The 26,485-nt window shown below is 42.9% G+C and overlaps 1 protein-coding gene across 5 annotated transcripts in view; it reads left to right on the forward strand.

The window, feature by feature from the left end:
- The window catches only part of LOC105013516 (neural cell adhesion molecule L1.1), a 69,886-nt gene that overhangs the window by 24,154 nt on the left and 19,247 nt on the right, over positions 1–26,485 (forward strand). For all 5 annotated transcript variants that reach the window (XM_013136221.4, XM_034296018.1, XM_034296019.1 and 2 more), the window contains 17 exons: positions 2,156–2,326; positions 2,479–2,593; positions 6,007–6,191; positions 7,501–7,632; positions 7,882–8,025; positions 10,806–10,917; positions 11,191–11,354; positions 11,450–11,609; positions 16,117–16,244; positions 16,336–16,437; positions 18,212–18,415; positions 19,294–19,364; positions 21,055–21,280; positions 22,016–22,128; positions 22,885–23,149; positions 23,640–23,762; positions 24,634–24,810. In XM_013136221.4, the coding sequence (XP_012991675.3) occupies positions 2,156–2,326; positions 2,479–2,593; positions 6,007–6,191; positions 7,501–7,632; positions 7,882–8,025; positions 10,806–10,917; positions 11,191–11,354; positions 11,450–11,609; positions 16,117–16,244; positions 16,336–16,437; positions 18,212–18,415; positions 19,294–19,364; positions 21,055–21,280; positions 22,016–22,128; positions 22,885–23,149; positions 23,640–23,762; positions 24,634–24,810 (2,592 nt within the window). The remainder of the gene's footprint in view (positions 1–2,155; positions 2,327–2,478; positions 2,594–6,006; positions 6,192–7,500; positions 7,633–7,881; positions 8,026–10,805; positions 10,918–11,190; positions 11,355–11,449; positions 11,610–16,116; positions 16,245–16,335; positions 16,438–18,211; positions 18,416–19,293; positions 19,365–21,054; positions 21,281–22,015; positions 22,129–22,884; positions 23,150–23,639; positions 23,763–24,633; positions 24,811–26,485) is intronic.

Consider the following 26,485-nt stretch of genomic DNA (forward strand, 5'->3'; position numbering starts at 1 on the left):
CTAATGTATTTCGCAGTGTTGAGTTTAGATTCTCGATTTGATCATTTGCGGATTTATTTACTCCGTCATTGATGAACAAGCTTGAATATTAATACATTTATTTGTAGTCTGAAAATTTATAGTACAGCTTTTGAAACTCATTGTTTGCGGAGCAAGTGGATTTCTTGTTTTAATGGTAAATATAATAAGACAGTGATCTGATATTCCAGGATTTTGTTGAGAAATTATTAGATCTACAATATCTATTTCTCGTGACAGGACTAAATCTAAGGTGTGATTGTGGCAGTGTGTTGGACCTGAGACATGTTGGATAAAACCCATTGAGTCAATTATGGCTTCAAATGCTTTTTAAAGAGGATCATTGGACTTTTCTATATGAATATTGAAATCGCCAAAAATTAGAATACTATCTGCCATGACTACAAGGTTAGACAAGAATTCTGGAAACTCATTGAGGAACAATGTGTATGGCCCGGGGGGCCTGTAAATATTAGCTGTGTAAAACGATTTATCAGCCTGGTTAACTTTCATGAGTAAAACTTCAAAAGAATGAAAACCAATAATGTGTTTGAGAGTAAATGTATATTTACTGTCATAAATATTAGCAACACCCCTTCCTTTTTTGGGTGCACGAGGGATATGATCACTAGTATAGCCAGAAGGAGAGGCCTCGTGTAGGGCAGTGTATTCATCAGGCTTTAGCCATGTTTCACACAAGCCAATAACTTCTAGTTCATGATCAGAGATTAATTCATTTACTGCAACTGCCTTTGGAGCAAGGGATCTAACATTTAGGAGTCCAATTTTGAGATGCGAGGTGATACAGTCATTTTTATTTGTGACCGAGGTGGAGGAAGGCTTTATCTTAATAAGGTTGCTATTGTTAGCACTACCTTGTTTAACTTTACTCAGCCTGGAACAAGTCACAGTGGCAATAGGTAAAGCTGTACTAACTACTCTGGCTATGCTATCGACAGACTCCACTATGCTAGCAGCCTGACTAACAGCCTGCGGCCTGACCTGCACCCTATTTCATGATGAGGCTATAGGAGTGAGACTCCTGTCAATGTTCCTATATAAAAGAAGAGCACCACTCCAGCTAGGATGGAATCCATTGCTCCTCAGCAGATCAGGCCTGGCCCTATTTCTGGCCCTATGTCCCAAAAAGAAAGCCAGATATCTAGAAAACTCAACCTCCTGCGACGGCAGAACTCCGTTTTCAGCCAGCGATTGAGTTGCGCAAGTCTGCTGTAGAGCTCGTCACCACCCCTAGCTGGGAGGGGGCCAGAGACAATTACTCGATGCCGACACATCTTTCTAGCTAGTTTACACACTGATGCTATGTTCTGCTTCGTAACCTCTGACTGTTTCATCCTAACATCGTTGGTGCCAACGTGAATTACAATATCTCTGTACTCTCTATATTTGCCAGTTTTAGACTTCGCTAGCACCAACCCCAGATTTGCGGCTGCGTCGGTGGTAAACAGTGTACGATCGCCGGCTGATTCTTTAGTCTAATACTGCGGGTAATAGAATCACCAATGACCAAAGTTTTTCAGTTTTCTGGGCCACCGGTAAAAAATACCTACTGCTCATTCCCCTCCAAAGACGGCTTGGGGCTTGACTCCGACTCCAGTGGGGAAAACCTGTTGAAAATACTCTAGCAGCAACACAGGTTTATCTGGTCGACGGCATTTCTTCCCAGTGACCAAGAGAATGTTCTTGCCCGGCTGCAGGAGCTGTGCCGGGGGGCTAACAAGACTATATGTTTCTTCCTGGTGGTACAGACGCAGTTTTTCTCATTTCTACACTAACATGCGTCTAAAGCCGAGCCTCTAACTCTGCTATCTTTAACTGAAGACGATAGTTCTCCTCCGTGTTGTAGCTACAACAATTACAGTGATAAGGCATAATAATGATACTTAGTTCGGGTGTTCAGGGGTGAGTAGTTCTGTTAATTATGTCCAAAAAGTTGGGTAAAAAGTCAACAGATAAAAATATTCCGTTGGTAAACTCTTAAAATTTGACCAATTAGTTTATATAGAGTAAATTTGAAAAAGTTTGGCAGGTAGCCAGGTAGGTAACAGCAGGCAGTGTACAGCACATCAACAATCCCACAATGCACAGCAAACCATTCTTCATTCCCTCTCCTCAGAACTGAACCACATCATGCAGAGTGAACGAGTCATCAGAGGTCTGGATGGAAATCTCTACTTCGCCAACGTGTTGAAGGGCGACAGTCGTGATGATTACACCTGTAACGCTCATTACAGTGAAGCCAGGACCATCCTGCCCAAAGAACCCATCTCCCTCACTGTCATTTCTAGTATGTTCACCCACTGACAAATGCAAACAAACACATGTGAATCAATGGACAGAAGGAATTGATGTATGACTGTATTTCCTGTTCATGTGTGATGCATGAGGGCATTTCCTGTTCCTTTGTGATGCATGAGTGCATTTCCTGTTCCTGTGCAGGTAATGATGAGGTTCGTGGTCGGAAGCCCCAGTTGATGCAGCCTCAGGGTCAGCACAGCTCTCACCTGGCCCTCAGGGGTCACCATCTGGTCCTGGAGTGTATACCTCGAGGACTGTACGTACATTATCCTCTATTACATTATCCACATACTCTACTTCATTTTATTACTGATTTTTCCCTTTGGTATTATCAATAGTATGATGCAGCGTTTCAAAACTCCAAACTTATACTTGTAAACCAGTAAATCTTGCATTCAAAACCACTGATTTTGCTTTCATTTGGTTTGTAAACAACTTTCACCACAAGATCATGGATTTTACTATCAAAAATACAGTACATTTTTTAAGTCATCAAAACACAACATAGTGCAATACTTTCAGTTTAGTCATTGTAAGAATCTGTTAATCCAAGACCAAACAGTAAGACACGTGTTTCAAAATGACTCTTAGAAGTGCTACAGGTAATCTGTTACAGTTTATTTCACTGTTTTCATACTGGGCAAAAGTCTAACTGTACACTACCCGTCACACTTTTCAGAAAATTATTTCCATAATTTCTATCCCATAATCAGAACTGTGATCAATGAAATGTGATCAATTAACTGTGATGAATGAAGACATCTTCTACAATCATTGTTGCATTATTATCATTATTATAACCATTATTATTACCATTATTATAACCATTATTATAACCATTATTATAACCATTATTATAACCATTATTATAACCATTACTATAACCATTATTATAACCATTATTATAACGTGTTTTTTTGTGTAAAGGGATTGTTCACTTACCAAGAGATATGCCAGGCCCATATAGTCATTTTTCAAACAATCCATTAATCAGCTCTGTCCCAGTCTGTCATTAATGTTATTAGCACCGTCCAAATCCATTCATGGAAATGTTTCGTAGCGCTATCGCAAAGCTGCATACGTTCAGTTTCCATTTATGTATTTGTATGATGCTAATAACGCTAATATCTGACAGAGACAGAGCTGAATAATGTGCCTGAAGGAACAAATCGGGGTAAGCAGACTGTCTGTTAGGAACCCTGTGGCTCTAGCAGTCCAGGGTGGATGGTACAGAGACCCGTAACATAAAACCCATGCAAAGTTGTGTAGTGTACAGGAACAGTGAGAACAAACACAGACAACCAAAGCTACCGTCAAACTTAAAACGTTTATTATAAACACAATGTTAAGGGGGTAGGGAAAAGGGGCTGAACTGGACCCACGAAATGAAATATGGCAAACACCCCTAAACTGAACCTGCCTGCCTGAAGAACCGCTTAGCTGACTACTAACCAATACAAAAATACAGTGGGTGGTCCGCTCAGTTCTAACTAGTGTTTTTAGACAAGGTTTTCCTACGGGTTGTGTATGCCCAAGGGCGACTTGCTAGGACAAAGTGAGATGTGCTAAACTAAGTGATGTATGAATGAACAAAGTGTCTGTCTATCAAAATGGTGTATATCAAGAGTGTCTACGTCCATGTGGGGGAAAGCAAAAGAGTCTCTCTGGGAGAACCAACTGACTGGGTTTTTAAACCAGGGATGTGTGATGTGATTGGGTAATGGTAAAAGGAACAGGTGGTGCAATTAGGATGGGTGTCCACTGATTGGTCCACCTCAGCAGTCAGGCGATGCACTCATGACTGTCAGGTGGGAATCCCCAACGAGCACAATCAGGAACATAAAGGACACCTGGGGAAACGGCAGGAGGGGAAAAACACAAACGCACATACTGCATGCGTAGCACTGTCACCGAAATAGGATTGGTGACAGAACAGTCCCTTTAATCAACTGTAACAAATACAATTAAACAAGAAACCAGGCAAGCCTAGTTCAGCCGCCCACAAAGGAAAATGTTGCCATCTCAAGATTCAAACCCAGGTCGCCCACATGGAAGGCTGTGTCGTTAACCACTACACCACAGAGCTGTACATTTCCTGGGTGTCAGTATAGCCTCTTGTCTCTACCCTGAACAAATCCTCTTTTGCCACTGGCTGTTTTAATAGTTAATTGGCCATTGGTGAATGACATGGATACAGTTAAACTGACTAATGTTTCTTACTAAGTTTACCTCCACCACAAATAGTGTCTATGTATTTGCCACTGGCCGTTTTAACAGCGTATTAGCCAGTAACAGGTGTAAAAAGTACAAAGTAAAAATACTCAACTGGGTTCGGCTATGTTCACCACTTTTGGGAAGTATCTAATTAAGATCTAAATAACCAGGTAAAGTGAGTTCAAAACTAACTAGTGATCAATTAAATAAAACGGAAGAGTGTAAATTATCATTTAAGGACACTGATGAGTTATGAACTCTGTTTACATGGTCATTTAACCCTTCTTTAGGAACTTCCCAAAACTGGTGAACACAGCCAAGTACTTCTACTTGGTACTTTTTACACCCCTGGCCAGTAATAAGCTTTACTGGTATCTACTAACTTACTGTAACAGTTATAAGAATTGAGCAATTGCTAGCGTGTCTGCCAAAGCTATTTCATTTCATGGCATAAGAACATATTTTTTTCTTTCATAGCAAAACAACATACTTTTTTCTTTCATTCGTGAATACATTTATACAATAACTATCAATAAAAGGCAACGATAACTAACTTTTTCAAGTTAAAAGACGAGAGAATCGTGGAATCTACCAGAAATAATTAATGAATATTGTTGCTCTCAATAGATTCAAACTTAGGTCTTCCACATGAGATGCACTGTCTTTAACCACTACACCACGGCATTACATGTTTCAGCTGTCGCTAGACTCCATTGAGGATTGTGTTAAACTGACTAACGTTTCTTATTAAGTTTACCACCATCATTGGCTTTTGCCACTGGCCATTTTAACAGCTTATTAGCCAGTAATAGGCTTACTAATATCTACTAACTTCCTAGGAATAATCATAAGAATTGAGCAATTGCTAGCGAGACTGAAGATGAACTTTTCCATGCCAGAAACAGTCGCAATATAACAGTATACAGTTTCAGTTAAGGCTTACTATAACGAAACTACTGTGTGTTGTAGCCAGCAAATGTGTTTGTCTATCCTGACCAAAAAAACGCATGCACGGTAAGTATTTTGAAAATCCACCAGAAACAGTCGCAATATAACAGTTAACTGTTTTATTTCAGGCTTGCAATAATGTAGAAATGAAGAAGCGATGTTTTCGTCTATACGGAATAATTCATAATGTGTACTTCAGTCAGTCAGTCAGTCAGTCCCTCTTCTTGGCCGGCTCTGCTTACGCAAAAAGTGTCAGTGTTTAGCACACACTACACCCCTTCTGCTCCCAGCCCCCTCCTCCCTCTCTCCTCCCTCCCACCCCTTTCTCTCTCTCTCCTCCCTCCCCAACTTCCTCTCTCTCTCCTCCCTCCCCAACTTCCTCTCTCCTCCCTCCCATCCCTCCTCCCTCTCTGTTTTTCTCACCTCTTATTGTTCTAAATCACCTTGGATTGTGTAAGTTGTTCTCTGTAGATCCGATGGTTTTGATGTGATCCTCTGTCTCTCCAGTCCGACTCCTCTGGTGAAGTGGAGACATAAGGATGTTGCTCTGGCAGAGTCAGGTGCTGAGGAGAAGCATCATGGGAGGTGGCTGGAGTTCAAGAGTATTACCCAGAAGGCCGATGGGGAGTATGAGTGTGTGTCTTCAAACACACATGGATCCATCAAACACTCCTACACCGTCACTGTGGAAGGTACCCCCCCCACACGCACACACACATATATATATATACACATACAGACACATACACACACATATATATATATATATATATATATATATATATATATATATATATATATATATATATATATATATATACACATACAGACACATACACATATATATATATATATATATATATATATATACAGACACATACACACATACATACACATACATACACATACACACATATATATATATATACAGACACATACACATACACATATATATATATACAGACACATACATACACATATGTATATATATATACAGACACATACACACATACATACACACACACATATATATATATATATACAGACACATACACACATATATATATATACAGACACATACACACATATATATATATATATATATATGTATATATACACACACACATACAGACACACACACACATATATATATATATATATATATATATATATATATATATATATATATATATATATATATATATATATATACATACAGACACACACACACACACATATATATATACACATACAGACACATACACACATATATATATATACATATATATATATATACATACACATTCCCTGATGGCATTGGCCTCTTTCAGCAGGATAATGCGCCCTGCCACAAAGCAGAAATGGTTCAGGAATGGCTTAAGTAACACAGATCTGAATCCAATCGAACATCTGTGGGATGTGCTGGACAAACAGGTCCGATCCATGGAGTCCCCACCTCCCAACTTACAGGACTTAAAGGACCTGCTGCTAATGTCTTGGTGCCAGGTACCACAGGACACCTTCAAAGGTCTAGTGGAGTCCATGCCTCGACGGGTCAGGGCAGTTTTTGCGGCAAAAGGGGGACCTACACAATATTAGACAGGTGGTCATAATGTCATGACTGATCAGATCACACACCAAACCTTTTATGATGATGTTTGATTATTGTTTCACTGTGGGTGTGTGTGTTTGTCTGTGTATCTGTTAACGTGGGCCTGTCTGTATGTATGTGTGTGTGTGTGTGTTTGTCTGTGTATCTGTTAACGTGGGCCTGTCTGTATGTGTGTGTGTGTGTGTGTGTTTGTCTGTGTATCTGTTAACATGTGCCTGTCTGTATGTATGTGTGTGTATGTGTGTGTGTGTGTGTTTGTCTGTGTATCTGTTAACGTGGGCCTGTCTGTATGTATGTGTGTGTGTGTGTGTGTGTGTGTGTTTGTCTGTGTATCTGTTAACATGTGCCTGTCTGTATGTATGTGTGTGTGTGTGTGTTTCTGTGTGTAGCGGAGCCGTACTGGGTGAAGGAGCCCCAGTCCTTGCTGTACGCCCCAGGGGAGACGGTAAGGCTGGACTGTCAGGCAGAGGGGGTACCCACACCCACTGTCACATGGAGCATGAACGGAGAGCCTATCAAAGGTAGACACACATTCTAACATGTTTCTTCCATTTTCTAATGTTGTAATGTAAAGGCCACCCTGAATCATCAGAGACCAGAGATGATCAAATCATTCATTAGCTGTCTAATTCTGTCATCTGATAACAAATCAATCAAACTAATCAGATCAACCTAAAGACCAGGAAGAACAACAACCAGATCAGCCTCCGTCTACCCAACCAGTACTCAGAATGTATGTTGTATATTCTACCCCCCCCCCCCCAATATAGATCTAGACAGTGATTTCAGGCGGAACGTGAGCAGAGGAGTGTTGATACTCACAGACGTGACCTTCACTGACACGGCTGTGTATCAGTGTGAAGCCACCAACAGACATGGAACCATCCTGATCAACACTTTCATCTATGTCATTGGTGAGTCTCTCAACTGACACACTGACACACACTGACCCACACTGACATACTGACACACTGACACACACTGACACATACTGACACACACTGACACACACTGACACATACTGACACACTGACCCACGGACACACTGACACACTGACACACACTGACATACTGACACACTGACACACACTGACCCACGGACACACTGACACACACTGACATACACTGACACACTGACACACACTGACATACACTGACCCACGGACACACTGACACACACTGACCCATGGACACACTAACACACACTGACACATACTGATACACACTGACACATACTGACACATACTGACACATACTGACCCACGGACACACTGACACACACTGACCCACGGACACACTGACACACACTGACATACACTGACCCACGGACACACTGACACACACTGACATACACTGACCCACGGACACACTGACACACACTGACCCATGGACACACTAACACACACTGACACATACTGATACACACTGACACATACTGACACATACTGACACATACTGACACATACTGACCCACGGACACACTGACACACACTGACACCTACTGACACATACTGACACATACTGACCCACGGACACACTGACACACACTGACACACACTGACACATACTGACACACACTGACAACCACTGACATACTGACACACTGACACACACTGACCCAGGGACACACTGACCCATGGACACACTGACACCCACTGACATACACTGACCCACGGACACACTGACACACACTGACACATACTGACACACACTGACACATACTGACACACACTGACAAACACTGACACATACTGACACATACTGACAAACACTGACACATACTGACCCACGGACACACTGACAAACACTGACACTTACTGGCACATACTGACACATTGACCCACGGACACACTCTGAAACACACTGACCCACGGACACACTGACACACACTGACACATACTGACACATACTGACACATACTGACACACACTGACACACACTGACAAACACTGACACACACTGACAAACACTGACACATACTGACAAACACTGACAGATATTGACAAACACTGATACATACTGACACATACTGACACACTGACCCACGGACACACTGACACACACTGACAAACACTGACACACTGAACCACGGACACACTGACACACGTTGACAAACACTGACACATACTGACACATGGACACACTGACACACACTGACACACACTAACACACTGACACATACTGACACACTGACCCACGGACACACACTGACCCATGGAAACACTGACACATACTGACACACTGACACACACTGACCCATGGACACACTGACACATACAGACCCACGGACACACTGACCCACGGACACACACTGACACATACTGACACACGGACACACTGACACATACTGACACACTGACCCACTGACACATACTGACACATACTGACCCACGGACACATACTGACACAAGGACCCACTGACACACATTGACACATTGACCCACTGACACACACTGACACATACATACTGACACACTGATCCACGGACACATACTGACACACTGACCCACGGACACACTGACACATAATGACACATACTGACACACTGACCCACAGACACACTGACACATACTGACACATACTGACACACTGATCGACGGACACACTGACCCACGGACACACTAACACATATTGACATTTACTGCTCTATGGACACATACTGACACACATACCCATGGACACACTAACACATACTGACACACTAACACACGGACACACTGACACATACTGACACACTGACCCACGGACACACTGACACATATTGACACACACTGACACATATTGACACACACTGACACATAATGACACATACTGACACACTGACCCACAGTCACGCTGACACATATTAGCATACTGACACACTGATCGACGGACACACTGACCCACGGACACATACTGACACACTGACCCACGGACACACTGACACATAATGACACATACTGACACACTGACCCACAGACACACTGACACATACTGACACATACTGACACACTGATCGACGGACACACTGACCCACGGACACACTAACACATATTGACATTTACTGCTCTATGGACACATACTGACACACATACCCATGGACACACTAACACATACTGACACACTAACACACGGACACACTGACACATACTGACACACTGACCCACGGACACACTGACACATATTGACACACACTGACACATATTGACACACACTGACACATAATGACACATACTGACACACTGACCCACAGTCACGCTGACACATATTAGCATACTGACACACTGATCGACGGACACACTGACCCACGGACACACTAACACATACTGACACAAACTGACACACTGACCCACGGACACACTGACACATACTGACACATACTGACCCACAGACACACTGACACATACTGACACATACTGACAGACACTGAGACATACACACACAAGAATGAAACAGGTGTTTTCATCTTCAACATAACTGTCTATTAGACCAAAGAGCTGCTTGATCATCTCTTCCACTAGATGACTATACCCTGACTCTGTTAATGAAGTCACATGGCCATACCCTCATTCTATTAATGAAGTCACATGACCATACCCTCATTCTTTTAATGAAGTCACATGACCATATCCCCATTCTATTAATGAAGTCACATGACCATACCCCCATTCTATTAATAAAGACACCTGACCAGAACCTCCTATCTCTTTTTCAGAGCTGCCTGCTCAGATCTTGTCATCTGATGGGGTGGTGTATCGGATTACAGAAGGGGGTGTGGTCAGAATGCACTGTGATGCTTTCGGGTCACCCCGCCCACAAGTCACATGGTAATGCATGATGCTTACACTATTGGATGTGTATGTTTTCCATGGTAAAAGTAACTCCCCCATTGGTATCCTGTGGAGAAGCCTGGTTGCTACGCAGCTGTAGTGGTTTGTGATTTAACCTGTGTTTGTGGGTATATGTCTGTGTGTGTGTGTGTGTGTGTGTGTTTGTGTGTGTGTGTGTTTGTGGGTATATGTCTGTTTGTGTGTGTTTGTGGGTATGTGTGTGGGTGTATATGTCTGTTTGTGTGTATGTGTGTGTGTCGGTGTGTGCAGGGACACTGCGGATCCCCAGAATGTGTTGCTGTCAGACAGTCGGGTGTCACAGCTGACCAACGGGACAATAGAATTGTTTAACGCCAGCAGAGAAGACGTGGGGATCTACACCTGCTCCATCACACAGTCCAACATCTCCATCACCGCTCATCTGGAGGTCCTCAGTGAGTACAAACACAGACACATATTGTCCTGCCTTCTGTGTCCTCCCCACCTCTTTTCTCACTGTTTCTGTCTTCATCCTCCCCCTAACCCCCAGACCGTACGGTGATGCTGATTGGTCCCCAAGATGTGAAGGTTAAAAGAGGAGGAGACTCCTGGTTGGACTGTTATGTCAGCCATGACCTCCAGATAAATCATCTGAAGATCACGTGGAAGAAAGACAACCTCAATATTGTGGAGTCTTCACCAGATGACAAGTAAACACACACACACACAGTCAAACACACACACACACACAGTCAAACACACACAGACAAACACACACAGTCAAACACACACACAGTTAAACACACACAGATCAACAGACACACACAGATTCACAGTCAAACACAAACACAGACAAATTCGCACACAGTCAAACACAGACACAAACACACACACAGACAATCAAAAACACAAAGTCAAACACACACACAGACAAACACACACACAATCAAGCACACACATGCACACACACACACACACAGACAAACACACAATCAATCACAAACACACACACACACACACACACACATACACAGTCAAACACACACACACAGACAAACACATACAGAGACAAACACGCACATAGTCAAACAGACAAAGACACACACAGAAAAGAAAAACAGACATTCTCGTAGGGGCGAAAGGGAAGGCAAATGGGAGGGGCTAAGGGAAGGAAAAAAGAGGAGTCTAAGGGAAGGAAAAGGGGAGGGGCTAGGAGAAGGAAAGGGGGAGGGGCTAGGAGAAAGAAAGGGGGAGGGTCTAAGAGAAGGAAAAGGGGCAGGGGCAGGGGCTAGTGAATGTAGGTGACAATAGTCCACTTACAGTTTTTTTAAATCACTTTGGCACCAATTTTCTGAACCTTGATGTCATTTTTCAAAACTCTAGACACAAAACTCACAACCAATGATCAAAATGCACTTTTTTCAATTGTTTGGATACAATACACATACAACTAAGATCATTTGTTCATTTAACAAAAATCACCTGTTCAGTATGACACAACTTAACATCAAAGCACTACTATTTGAAAAGGCAATTCACACATTAAATGTCAGATGAGTTTCTATTCATTTCATTACAATGATCCAACTATCAATTGATACAGCTGCTCAAAATGATAAGTAACTGTTGCATTACTCTTAATGCACAGTTGTATGGAAACAGACAAACAATATTCCATGTTTAGATCATGTTTCAAGATAACGAGATTCAATGTCACCAATTAGCGTGGAGCATGAACCAATTAAACTACATTATCTATGGATGTAATATTTCATCATCCTTCTTTATCAGACACCGTTTCTATGGTCCCATGTACCACCTTTTCAGACTATTTACAGTACTGACAGTACTGCACTGTATGGATGCAGGCCCTTGTAATTGCTTGTCCAATCCTGCCAACTCGTTACTCATGACTGAGTTCACATTGTGGAATGAGTATATAAAGAATTGATTGGGATCCACTTGCAACAACATAGTGATACGTAACATGGAGCCGACAGGTGATCCAGGTCACAATAGAGGTCAAGCAGTGGTGGGAGGAAGACGAGGAAGACGTGTTGGTTAAAGGAACGGCAGGGGACCAGCACCCCTTCTGAGAGGTGGTCATGGGCCTCGTTTTAGAGGTGTGGGGGAACGTGGTAGAGGACAAGGCCACGGACCAAGACAGAGGCAGCAACAGCAAAGAGTGTCCAATGATGTTTGGCTAATGAAAACATCCATTGTGATGTAGGTGAGAACCTGTGGCCAAATCCACAACACAGAGTTGATGAAAATGTAGAAGTACAGTAATCACTCCTATGATTTGCTTTTTTCAGTACAAGAAAGCAAGTTGAGGATCACTGCATTTGATGTTTTACAGTACTGTCTTTTCTATTTCGTAGATAATAATTTTGCTTTGATTCAAATAAACGTATGTTGTGATTGTAATGTATTGTTTTTCATCAATATACTTCAGATTTTGTTCAATGATTCCACTGTGTCTGTAGTATTCTCTATACTACTGCAGTCATTTTACAGGGATTTATTTACATGTAGTACCATAATGAAACATGTATCACCTATTTTGTACTACAATATTTAATGATTGAATGAACATTGACACAGTGAAACTATCGGTTGCTTGTGTGTGGGTGATCTAAATTAACGTTTCAATGGTATTTCACAATTAATTAGTTTTTTGAACCAATGATTGTGCAAGTGCAGCATTTCTTTAAAGATATGAATGCACAATGCAATGTTTTGAACATTGGACAGCCTGTGTTACAAGTGATGAACGTTTTTTGTTTTGTGTCTAGAGTTTTGAAAAATGACATCAAGGTTCTGAAGTTAGTGCCAAAGTGATTGTAAAAAACTGTAATATGTGAGCAGAATAATTTTATAATCAATGCGCTGAGGGACGGGGAGCCAGTGGAGTTCCTGGAGGATTGGGGTGATGTGCTGCCAGGACTTAGTGTGGGAGAGAAGTCTGGCTGCTGATTTTGGGACCATTTAGAGCTTATGAGGGGTTCAAAATAGGCTGTTATTGAGGAAGTGACAACAGTCCTTGGATGGAAACAATCCTTTTGAGGGTTTTCGAAAGGAAGGGGAGGTTGGAGATGGGGCTGAAGTTAAAACAGAGACCGGTGTTTGGGTTGGAGGATGTGATGGCCTGGAGCTCAGGTGTAAACCAGGGTGATGAGGATGTAAAGGAAATATTTTTTGTTTGGATTTGGGCCATGTAGTTGAGAGAGACAGGTTAACTGGTTAGTGTTGAACTGGTTAACTAGATCTTCAGGCGTATTGGAGACGTGTTTCAGGGGAAGGGCAGAGCAGATTGCAACAGAGAATTTCAGAGGGTCAACAGTATTTTTATTGCGAAAGAGCTGAGTTGTTTCTCAGTATTGTGGGGTATGTTTGAGAAAATTAGGAAATTCAGGATCTTGTGGTCAGACAGTGAAGGGGAGATGTGGGTGAGGTTGAGGCCGACAGAGCAGACCAGGGCAAGAATGTGGCCCTTTAGATAAGTGGAGAGATTAACATGTTGGGTGATTTTAAAGCAGTCCAGGACAGCAATGAAATTAGAGGCAGGTTTGGATTCGTCGAGTCAATGTGGAATTTCATCCAAATCAGCGTAGCAAAAACAAAGAGAGAATACAACTCAGTGTGAGAGAATAGCTGGGTGACGGGTGATGACAAACGGGTGGAGACCGGGATGCCAGTACAAATGCCAGGGAAAGAATACCTTCAGTGGAGAAGCTGTGGAGCTAGACAGTAACCAGGCAGTGGATTTGGGGAGGGGGGCTTTTTAACAGGGTGCCGGAGCAGGACAGAAGTTTGATGGTGGAAATCCAGAGGGAGTTGGAGAATACATCCAAAGACATATTTCCAGTCAGGTGGTGGTAATCCAATGGGAGATGAAGCATAAATCTGCAGATAAATATCCAGCGCTGCCGGAGGTTAGCTAGTGTGTTGAGAGCCAAACTACGGGTAAAACTGCTAGGTAGCTAGACATTAGTCCTTGGACCAGACCTCAGGACTGCCAGGCCTGAAGGACTCATAGCTGTCCTTGTCTAAAGTCCTCCTGGATGTGTTGCAGATCAAATAGACCCTCCAGATGGCATGTGAGGCAAAGTTATCGGTGGATACGCTGAGCGGAGCTGGAGGGTTATTGACTTAGATAGGGTTTAATGTTAGAGTTATGGATATGGTTATGGATATGGTTATGGATATGGTTATGGATATGGTTATGGATATGGTTATGGATATGGTTAGTGTTATGGATATGGTTAGGGTTAGGGTTATGGATATGGTTAGTGTTATGGATATGATTAGGGTTATGGATATGGTTAGGGTTATGGATATGGTTAGGGTTATGGTTATGGATATGGTTAGGGTTATGGATATGGTTAGGGTTATGGTTATGGATATGGTTAGGGTTATGGATATGGTTAGGGTTATGGTTATGGATATGGTTAGGGTTATGGATATGGTTAGGGTTATGGTTATGGATATGGTTAGGGTTATGGATATGGTTAGGGTTATGGTTATGGATATGGTTAGGGTTATGGATATGGTTAGGGTTATGGATATGGTTAGGGTTATGGATATGGTTAGGGTTAGGGTTATGGATATGGTTAGTGTTATGGATATGGTTAGGGTTATGGATATGGTTAGGGTTATGGTTAGGGTCACTGTCAGTGATATTGTAGAAGTGTTATGGATATGGTCAGTCATTCAAATGAATGGTAAAACTGAACGAGTCAGTTCTATTTACCTAAAGCTCAGCGTATGTATTAATTCTATAAATCTGTGTCTATCATGACAATCAATTACCAATAATAATCCATGTTAATTATCGTAACCTGTGTCCAATTTTATAATATGTGTTTATAAAGGCAGCAGCTTGATCTATTTTTCTCTGTGGATGTATAAACCCATTGGTCACTGAGCTGGACGAACAGGCATGAAAGTGATCTCGTTGATGAAATCTGCTGCCAATCGGTCGAATAAACAAACTGAACGAGCTACTTGAAAAGGATGTGTTACTCTCAAGTCACTAAAAACAGTTTTTCAAAAAGAAAAAAAAAATACACGGCTGATTAATTATGGAAAATGGTGGACGATGGATGACAACAATGTTAAACTTGAGTGGACAAGTGATACAGACAGCATTGTTGAGGACCAGGAACTAATATGTGACACTAGATTATTTATTTCTGTTGTTGTCATGGTCACCAGATACACTATCTTCAAGAATGGAACCCTGAGAGTGACTGACATCCATTCAGGAGATGGTGGGCGTTACTCATGTGAGGTCATCACTGAACTGGACCGGGTTTCGGCCAGTGGCTCCATCACAGTAGTGGGTATGTGATGTTGATGTGTGAATCCATGTGTTTGTGTGTGCTTATGAGTGTGTGTGTGTGGTTCTTGTAACCTTTCTGTTTTACTCCACAGCCCGTCCTGATCCTCCAACATCTGTGTCTCTGTCAGACCTGACAGACCAGCGCCACCAACTCCGCTGGACTCCTGGACACACACACAACTCCCCGACCACTGGTACACACACACACAACTCCCACACACACTGATACACACACACACAACTCCCCGACCACTGGTACAAACACACACAACTCCCCGATCACTGGTACAAACACACACAAATCCCCGACCACTGGTACACACACACACACACAACTCCCCCACCACTGGTACACACACACACACACAACTCCCCGACCAGTGGTACACACACAACTCCCCCACTACTGGTACACACACACACACAACTCCCCACTACTGGTACACACACACACACACACACACAACTCCCCCACCACTGGTACACACACACACACAACTCCCACACACACTGGTACACACACACACACACAACTCCCCCACCACTGGTACACACACACACACAAATCCCCGACCACTGGTACACACACACACACACACACACAACTCCCACACACACTGGTACACACACACACACACAACTCCCCGACCACTGGTACACACACACACAACTCCCACACACACTGGTACACACACACACAACTCCCCGACAACTAGTACACACACACACACACAACTACCCCACTACTGGTACACACACACACAACTACCCCACTACTGGTACACCCACACACAACTCCCCCACTACTGGTACACACACACACACTCCCCCACCTCTGGTATGCACAGAGACACACCCCCACCACTGGTACACACACACTCCCCCACTACTGGTACACACACACTCCCCCACTACTGGTACACACACAACTCCCCCACAACTGGTACACACACAACTCCCCCACTACTGGTACACACACATACTCCCCCGACCACCAGTACACACACACACACTCCCCCACCTCTGGTATGCACAGAGACACACCCCCACCACTGGTACACACACACTCCCCCACTACTGGTACACACACAACTCCCCCACTACTGGTACACACACAACTCCCCCACTACTGGTACACACACATACTCCCCCGACCACCAGTACACACACACACACACAACTCCCCCACTACTGGTACACCCACACACAACTCCCCCACTACTGGTACACCCACACACAACTCCCCCACTACTGGTACACACACACACACACAACTCCCCCACTACTGGTATGCACACAGACACCCACACACAACTCCCCCACTACTGGTACACCCACACACAACTCCCCCACTACTGGTACACACACACACACACAACTCCCCCACTACTGGTATGCACACAGACACACACACTCACACTCCCCCACTACTGGTACACACATTCCCAATATTTTGAACTGGGTGGGAAATCCATTTAAATTGAGCTAATTCAGGAAGTTTGAAATTCATTTTCTGATAGAGGTCAGTTTCACTTTCTGACAGAAAGTCAATCAATCAAATGTATTTAAAAAGCCCTTTTTACATCAGCAGTTGTCACAAAATGCTTTTACGAAACACTCAGCCTGAAAACCCAAGGAGCAAACAACAACAGTGTTGAAGCACAGTGGCTAGGAAAAACTCTCTAAGGGGGGGGCTGAAATTTAGGAAGAAACCTTGAGAGGAACCAAGTTCTGAAGGGTGACCAGTCCTCTTCTGGCTGTGCCGGGTGAACATTTTAAGAGTACAAATTGTAATAATTAATAAATAAAAATAATTGTAAATACATCTGAGTCTATTAAACCTAATCCAGGTCAGAAGCATGACCAGATACAACATTTAGCAGCGTAGAATCTGAGACAGTGGGGTGCAAGATGGGAAGTGAAACCCATCTTAGTTTATTAATGTTAAATTCATGGTTCTTCCTGTAGAGTTTGTGGTGGAGATGTGGGAGAAGAAAAACTCTTCAGAGACCGTAAAGTGGGAGGAGTTTCGCCGTGTGAATGGAGACATCCATCACCTTGAATTGTCCCTCCTCCCAGACTTAACCTATCAATTCCGGGTCAGCGGGGTCAACGACCTGGGAAAAAGCAATCCGTCTGAGCCCTCTGAATCCTACAGACACCCACCTGCAGGTTAGAAACTGAGACACCCTGTTTTCTTGTTCGGACTACGTTTTCTATCCCCATTCAAAAACCTTTTTTCTGTGTTATAGATAATGTTCTGATTAACAGTGTTAATGTATAGCAGTGTTAATGGATAACATGGTTAATGGATTAAAGTGTTAATGGATAACAGTGATAATGGATAACAGCGTTAATGGATTAAAGCGTTAATGGATAACTGTGTTAATGGATTAAAATGTTAATGAATAACTGTGTTTATGGATAACCTTGTTAATGGTTTAAAATGTTAATGGATTAAAATGTTAATGGATAACCGTGTTAATGGTTTAAAATGTTAATGGATTAAAATGTTAATGGATAACCGTGTTAATGGATTTAAGTGTTAATGGATTCAAGTGTTAATGGATAACAGTTTTAATGGATTAAAGTGTTAATGGATAGCAGTGTTAATTGGATTCAAGTGTTAATGGATAACAGTTTTAATGGATTAAAGTGTTAATGGATAGCAGTGTTAATTGGATTCAAGTGTTAATGGATAACAGTGTTAATGGATTAAAGTGTTAATGGATAACAGTGTTAATGGATAGCAGTGTTAATGGATTAAAGTGTTATTGGATAACAGTGTTAATGGATTCAAGTGTTAATGGATAGCAGTGTTAATTGGATTCAAGTGTTAATGGATAGTAGTGTTAATGGATAGCAGTGTTAATGGATAGCAGTGTTAATGGATTAAAGTGTTAATGAATAGCAGTGTTAATGGATTCAAGTGTTAATGGATAGCAGTGTTAATGGATAGCAGTGTTAATGGATTCAAGTGTTAATGGATAACAGTGTAAGTGGATTACAGCCTATTGATTAATAATGTGTCCCCCTCTTCCTGCCTCTAGTTCCTGACAGAAACCCTGAAGACGTACGTAGTGTATCTAATGAGACTGGAAAACTGCTCATCACGTGGAAGGTATACAGCCCATCCTGTCTGTCTGTCTGTGTGTTTTTCTGTCTGTGTATACTATGTCTGTCTGTCTGTATGTCTGTGTATAGTATGTCTGTCTGTCTGTATGTCAGTGTATAGTGTGTCTGTCTGTCTGTATGTCTGTGTATAGTGTGTCTGTTTGTCTGTCTGTATGTCTGTGTATAGTGTGTCTGTCTGTCTGTATGTCTGTGTATAGTGTGTCTGTTGTCATGGCAATTCCTCTAAATAGAACTTTATGAAGTGGGTACAGAAGAAATATTATTGCAAGGAGAGAGGAGTCATAGTTACAAGGTAAACTGTCAGAGATCTCTGGGGTCAGTTGGAAATACATTCAGTACTTATACCAGAATGGGTGGGGTGAGAGTTTGCATAATCATCCTGTGAAAACAACATGTTCCTCATCCTCTGTTGTGTGTCATCCACTATCCTATCATAAAATACATTGATTTATACTTACCCCCACTTGAAAAATGGCTTACATCTACATCAACATCCTTTCCCACATTCACGATACTATGAGCACATCTGTCATTCCTCTTCTTGTCTAAACACAGAGACTCAGTACTTTTACATTAAGCACCATACTTAACTAGAAATAAACACTGTAGAATTAATGAATACATCAGTTCAGTAAATTATCATAACACTGTGTGTCTGTCGGTATGTACAGTATATCTGTCTGTCTGTCTGTATGTACAGTATGTCTGTCTGTCTGTCTTTATGTACAGTTTGTCTGTCTGTCTGTATGTACAGTATGTCTGTCTGTCTGTATGTACAGTTTGTCTGTCTGTATGTACAGTATGTCTGTCTGTCTGTCTTTATGTACAGTTTGTCTGTCTGTATGTACAGTATGTCTGTCTGTCTGTCTGTATGCACAGTTTGTCTGTCTGTATGTACAGTATGTCTGTCTGTCTGTTTGTAAGTCTGTATGTACAGTTTGTCTGTCTGTCTGTATGTACAGTCTGTCTGTCTGTCTGTCTGTATGTACAGTTTGTCTGTCTGTCTGTCTGTAATGTATGTACAGTATTTCTGTCTGTCTGTATGTACAGTTTGTCTGTCTGTCTGTCTGTATGTACAGTATGTCTGTCTGTCTGTCTGTATGTACAGTATTTCTGTCTGTCTGTATGTACAGTATGTCTGTCTGTCTGTCTGTATGTACAGTATGTCTGTCTGTCTGTCTGTATGTACTGTCTGTCTGTCTGTATGTACAGTATGTCTGTCTGTCTGTCTGTACAGTATGTCTGTCTGTCTGTCTCGAAGCAATTTTTTGTCTCTGAAAATTAACTGATTTATTCTGAACTAATCAAAGTCACCACAGTTGATCACAGGTTGAAGCCAATTGGCTTGATTTGTGATTTGGAAGGTTTTTCTTATATCTCAGCAAGTTTGCAATTTCAATTCTAAGGGGGGTGATCACTTATTCTAAAATGGTATTTTACTGTTTTAATTTAGATCATTTAAAAAAAAAAATCTTTCACTTGGATATTGTGGATTGCTGTGTGTAAACAAACCCAGATAAAGTCAGATTTTATGTTTTCATTTCAGGCTGTAAGGCAACAAAATATGGAACATTTTGAATGGGGGTGGTGACTTCTTATACCTACTGTATATATAACTTTTTGTGTGTGTATGTATGTGTGTGTGTGTGTGTGTGTGTGTGTGTGTGTGAGTGAAGGAGATGGATGACAGATATTTCTACGGGTCAGGGTTCCTGTACAAGGTGTCATGGCGACAGGCGCATGGGCGGGAGCCACACTGGCACCACGCCTTCGTGAGAAAGCCCCCCCACTCGGTGAATGGGGTGGGAACATTCTCATCCTATGATATTAAGGTTCAGGCTGTCAACTCTCTGGGGGAGGGGCCTCACCCGATCACCAAAACTGGACATTCTGGAGAGGACAGTACGTATACACACACACACACACACAGACACACACACACACGCACATTGTTGTGTAAAATCTTGAACTGATATATACTCAGTCCTATACTGAGTCCCCATGTTTGGATGAGAAAAGGAATGTAGGAGAGGGGGATCCGGTATTTGCCTAGGGGGCATCATTGACTGGAATCAGCAGATTATAGGGTTACTTGTAAATCTGTATACCCCATTAGTGTCAATCTATTGTTTGTCAAGATGCTGTTTGTCCACTTCTAAAGGTGATAATGTTACCCATGAGGGAAAGGACAGCCTGACCCCTTGGGTGAAACCTAGGAATGTAATAGAACAAAGGGAATGTGTTCTGTTGAGTTAGGACAGCATCTCACCACCCCCTTTCTCCACTGTAAGTACTGATGACTGTTCTTGTATTAAGAACCACTCAGGACATACAAAACTCCTCAGATTATTATGTTTGTAAGCGTCTCTCTATTTGCAAATAAACTGTTAAATTGTGCAAGAGAATTTTGTCTCTGTACTTCCTCCTTTAAGAGTTCACACACACACACAAATACACACACATACACAGACACACACACGCGCATAGACACACACAAATGTCCTGATTCTCTTTCTCATTCTTTGTTCATCCAGAATTATGTCCTAAATGTAAAGATGTGTCCTTAACAACATGAATGCAACATGTAATAATTAAATACCATGTTATGACTAAGTCCTCTTTCCCCATCTTTGTCAGAACCTCTGGACAGCGTGTCTAACATCAGTATTTCAGTAGTCAACAACTCGGCCAAAGTTCGCTGGCAGCCTGTGGACCCACACATGGTACAGGGCCATCTCCTAGGACACAAGGTAACCAGGACAACCATGGCGAAGAATGGTTCTGAATGGCCCTGAATGATCCTGAATGATCCCGAGTGATCCTGAATGGTTCTGAATGATCCTGAGTGGTCCCTAATGGTTCTAAATTATCTTGAATGTTTCTGAACAATCCTGTGTGATCCAGAATGGTTCTGAACAATCCTGTGTGATCCTGAATGGTCCTGAATGATTCTGAATGATTCAGAATGATCCTGAGTGATCTTGAATGGTTCTGAATGATCCTGAATGGTTTTGCATGGTCTGGAATGGTCCTGAATTACCATGTATGGTCCTAAATTGTTCTGAGTGGTCCTGCATGGTCCTGTTTGGTTCTGCATGGTCCTGAGTGGTCCTGCATAGTTCTGAGTGGTTCTGCATGGCCCTGCATGGTTCTTCATGGTCCTGAGTGGTTCTGCATGGTCCTGAGTGGTTCTGCAAGGCCCTGAAAGGTTCTGCATGGTCCTGAGTGGTTCTGAATGGCCCTGAGTGATTCTGTATGGTCCTGAGTGGTTCTGCATGGTCCTGAGTGGTTCTGCATGGTCCTGAGTGGTTCTGCATGGCCCTGAGTGGTTTTGTATGGTCCTGAGTGGTTCTGTATGGTCCTGAGTGGTTCTGCCCTGGGTGGTTTTGTATGGTCCTGAGTGGTTTTGCATGGTCTCACAGGGTCTTAAGTGGTCAAGTTCTAGAATACCTTCCCCCTCATTTTCTTCTCAGATTGTTGTCTCTTTTCATCTCTCTCTCCTCTAGATATATGTGAAGAGGTTGGGCTCCAAGCGAGGAAGACAGCGCAGAGCGATGGAGTGGAGGGAGGAGAAAGACAGGGAGGGAGGGGTGGAACGAGGAACTGAACGAGAGGAAGATAGGAGGGTGTTGGTGGTGAACGGGAGCATGACAGAGGTGGAGTTAACGGGGCTCACACTCTATTCGGTGTATGAGCTGTCAATCACTGTCTTCAACAGCATGGGGGAAGGGCCTCACTCCCCAAAACATTCCTTCAGCACACCAGAAGGAGGTGATTCATTTCTACACAACATGATGACAACACAATGGTTCTGTGTTTGTGTGTGTTTGTTTTATGACAACAAGATAGTAGTTTGTGTGTATGTTTCTATGACAACATAATAGTATTGTGTGTGTGTGTGTATCTATGACAACGTAATAGTATTGTGTGTTTATTTCTATAAAAACATATAGTATTGTGTGTGTGTTTCTATGACAACATAATAGTATTGTGTGTGTATTTCTATAAAAACATAATAGTATTGTGTGTGTGTTTCTAGGACAACATAATAGTATTGTGTGTTTTCTTTTATGACAACATAATAGTATTGTGTGTGTGTGTTTCTAGGACAACATAATAGAATTGTGTGTGTGTTTCTATGACAACATAATAGTATTGTGTGTGTGTTTCTATGAAAACATAATTGTATTGTGTGTTTTCTTTTATGAAAACATAATAGTATTGTGTGTGTGTGTGTGTGTGTGTGTGTGTGTGTGTGTAGCTCCTGGTCCTCCTGCATCTCTGGATTTTGAGAGTCCATCAGAGACGGAGTTAATTCTCCGCTGGACCCCCCCCACCCAGCCCAATGGACAAATACTGGAATATATACTGCAGTACCAACAGAGTAAACACACAGACCCCAACCCAACCCTAACCCACCCAGCCCAACCCAACCCTAACCCAACCCTAACCCAACCCTAACCCAACCCTAACCCAACCCAACCCTAACCCACCCAGCCCAACCCAACCCTAACCCAACCCTAACCCAACCCAACCCTAACCCACCCTAACCCAACCCAACCCACCCAGCCCAACCCTAACCCAACCCAACCCTAACCCACCCTAACCCAACCCAACCCACCCAGCCCAACCCAACCCTAACCCAACCCTAACCCAACCCTGACCCAACCCTAACCCACCCAGCCCAACCCTAACCCAACCCAACCCTAACCCACCCAGCCCAACCCTTACCCAACCCTAACCCACCCTAACCCACCCAACCCAACCCTAACCCAACCCTAACCCACCCAGCCCAACCCAACCCTAACCCACCCAGCCCAACCCTAACCCAACCCAACACTAACCCAACCCTAACCCAACCCAACCCTAACCCAGCCCAACCCAACCCTAACCCACCCAGCCCAACCCAACCCTAACGGACCCAACCCTTACATTACCACCCCTAACCCTCACCCAACCCAACCCTGACACTAACACCCCCCTGACCCTCACCCAACCCAAACCAACCCTAACCCAACCCTGACCCAACCCCAAACCACACCCAATCCAACCCTCACCCACCCCAACCCTTACCCAACCCTGACCCAACCCAACCCTTACATTACCACCCCTAACCCTCACCCAACCCAACCCTGACACTAACACCCCCCTAACCCTGACCCTCACCCAACCCTAACCCAACCAACCCTTACCTAACCACCCCTAACACTAACCCAACCCAAATGCTAACCCACCCTAACCCAGGCTTTGTGTAGTTTCAGAGAGCGGAGACAGTCCGCTGAAGATATTGATGATCCCAGACTGGGCTGTGACCCAGATCCTGGTGGCTGGTCTGGAGCCTCACAGTAGCTATGTGTTCTATTTGAGTGGACGTACGGCCGCTGGACGGGGACCCGCTATCAAACGGGAGGGCGCCACCCTGCTGGATGGAGGTATTACTACACGTATAATCAGGGCTGGGTGTGTTTGAAGTGACATTTTTCCATTCATTTAGTGAACTGAAAGTTCAATTCAACAAGTGTGAAAAAGGATATTCTCAAAAGAAAACAGAAAGGAGCATTTATTTTTTTATGATGTTTACCAACTTTTTTGACCAATTTAAATCACATTAATGATGTTAATTCAAATGCAAATCTACCAACGTTTACAATACTGCACATCTACCAACGCTTACAATACTGCACATCTACCAACGCTTACAACACTGCACATCTACCAACGCTTACAACACTGCACATCTACCAACGCTTACAACCCTGCACATCTACCAACGTTTACAACACTGCACATCTACCAACGCTTACAACACTGCACATCTACCAACGCTTACAATAATGCACATCTACCAACACTTACAATAGTGCCCATCTACCAACGCTTACAATAATGCACATCTACCAACGCTTACAATAATGCACATCTACCAACGCTTACAACACTGCACATCTACCAACGCTTACAATAATGCACATCTACCAACACTTACAATAGTGCCCATCTACCAACGCTTACAATAATGCACATCTACCAACGCTTACAATAATGCACATCTACCAACGCTTACAACACTGCACATCTACCAACGCATACAACACTGCACATCTACCAATGCTTACAACACTGCACATCTACCAATGCTTACAACACTGCACATCTACCAACGCTTACAACACTGCACATCTACCAACGCTTACAATACTGCACATCTACCAACGCTTACAATACTGTACATCTACCAACGCTTACAACACTGCACATCTACCAACGCTTACAATACTGCACATCTACCAACGCATACAACACTGCACATCTACCAATGCTTACAACACTGCACAGTGGGGAGAACAAGTATTTCATACACTGCCGATTGTGCAGGTTTTCCTACTTACAAAGCATGTAGAAGTCTGTATTTTTTATCATAGGTACTCTTCAACTGTGAGAGACGAAATCTAAAACAAAAATCCAGAAAATCACATTATGATCTTTAAGTAATTCATTTGCATTTTATTGCATGACATAAGTATTTGATACATCAGAAAAGCAGAACTTAATATTTGATACAGAAACCTTCGTTTGCAATTACAGAGATCATATGTTTCCTGTAGTTCTTGACCAGGTTTGCACACACTGCAGCAGGGATTTTGGCCCACTCCTCCATACAGACCTTCTCCAGATCCTTCAGGTTTCGGCAATACAGACTTTCAGCTCCCTCCAAAGATTTTCTATTGGGTTCTGGTATGGAGACTGGCTAGGCCACTCCAGGACCTTGAGATGCTTCTTACGGAATCACTCCTTAGTTGCCCTGGCTGTGTGTTTCGGGTCGTCATGCTGGAAGAATTAGCCATGACCAGTCTTCAATGCGCTTACTGAGGGAAGGAGGTTGTTGGCCAAGATCCTGTGATACATGGCCCCATCCATCCTCCCCTCAATACGGTGCAGTCGTCCTGTCCCCTTTGCAGAAAAGTATCCCCAAAGAATGATGTTCCCACTTCCAAGTTTAATGGTTGGGATGGTGTTCTCACCCCTCACCTTCCTCATGATCATTGATGCCCCACAAGGTGAGATCTTGCATGGAGCTCCAGACCGAGGGAGATTGACCGTCATCTT

Source organism: Esox lucius, chromosome 12, assembly GCF_011004845.1.
Source record: "Esox lucius isolate fEsoLuc1 chromosome 12, fEsoLuc1.pri, whole genome shotgun sequence".
In the NCBI taxonomy this organism is placed as follows: Eukaryota; Metazoa; Chordata; class Actinopteri; order Esociformes; family Esocidae; genus Esox; species Esox lucius.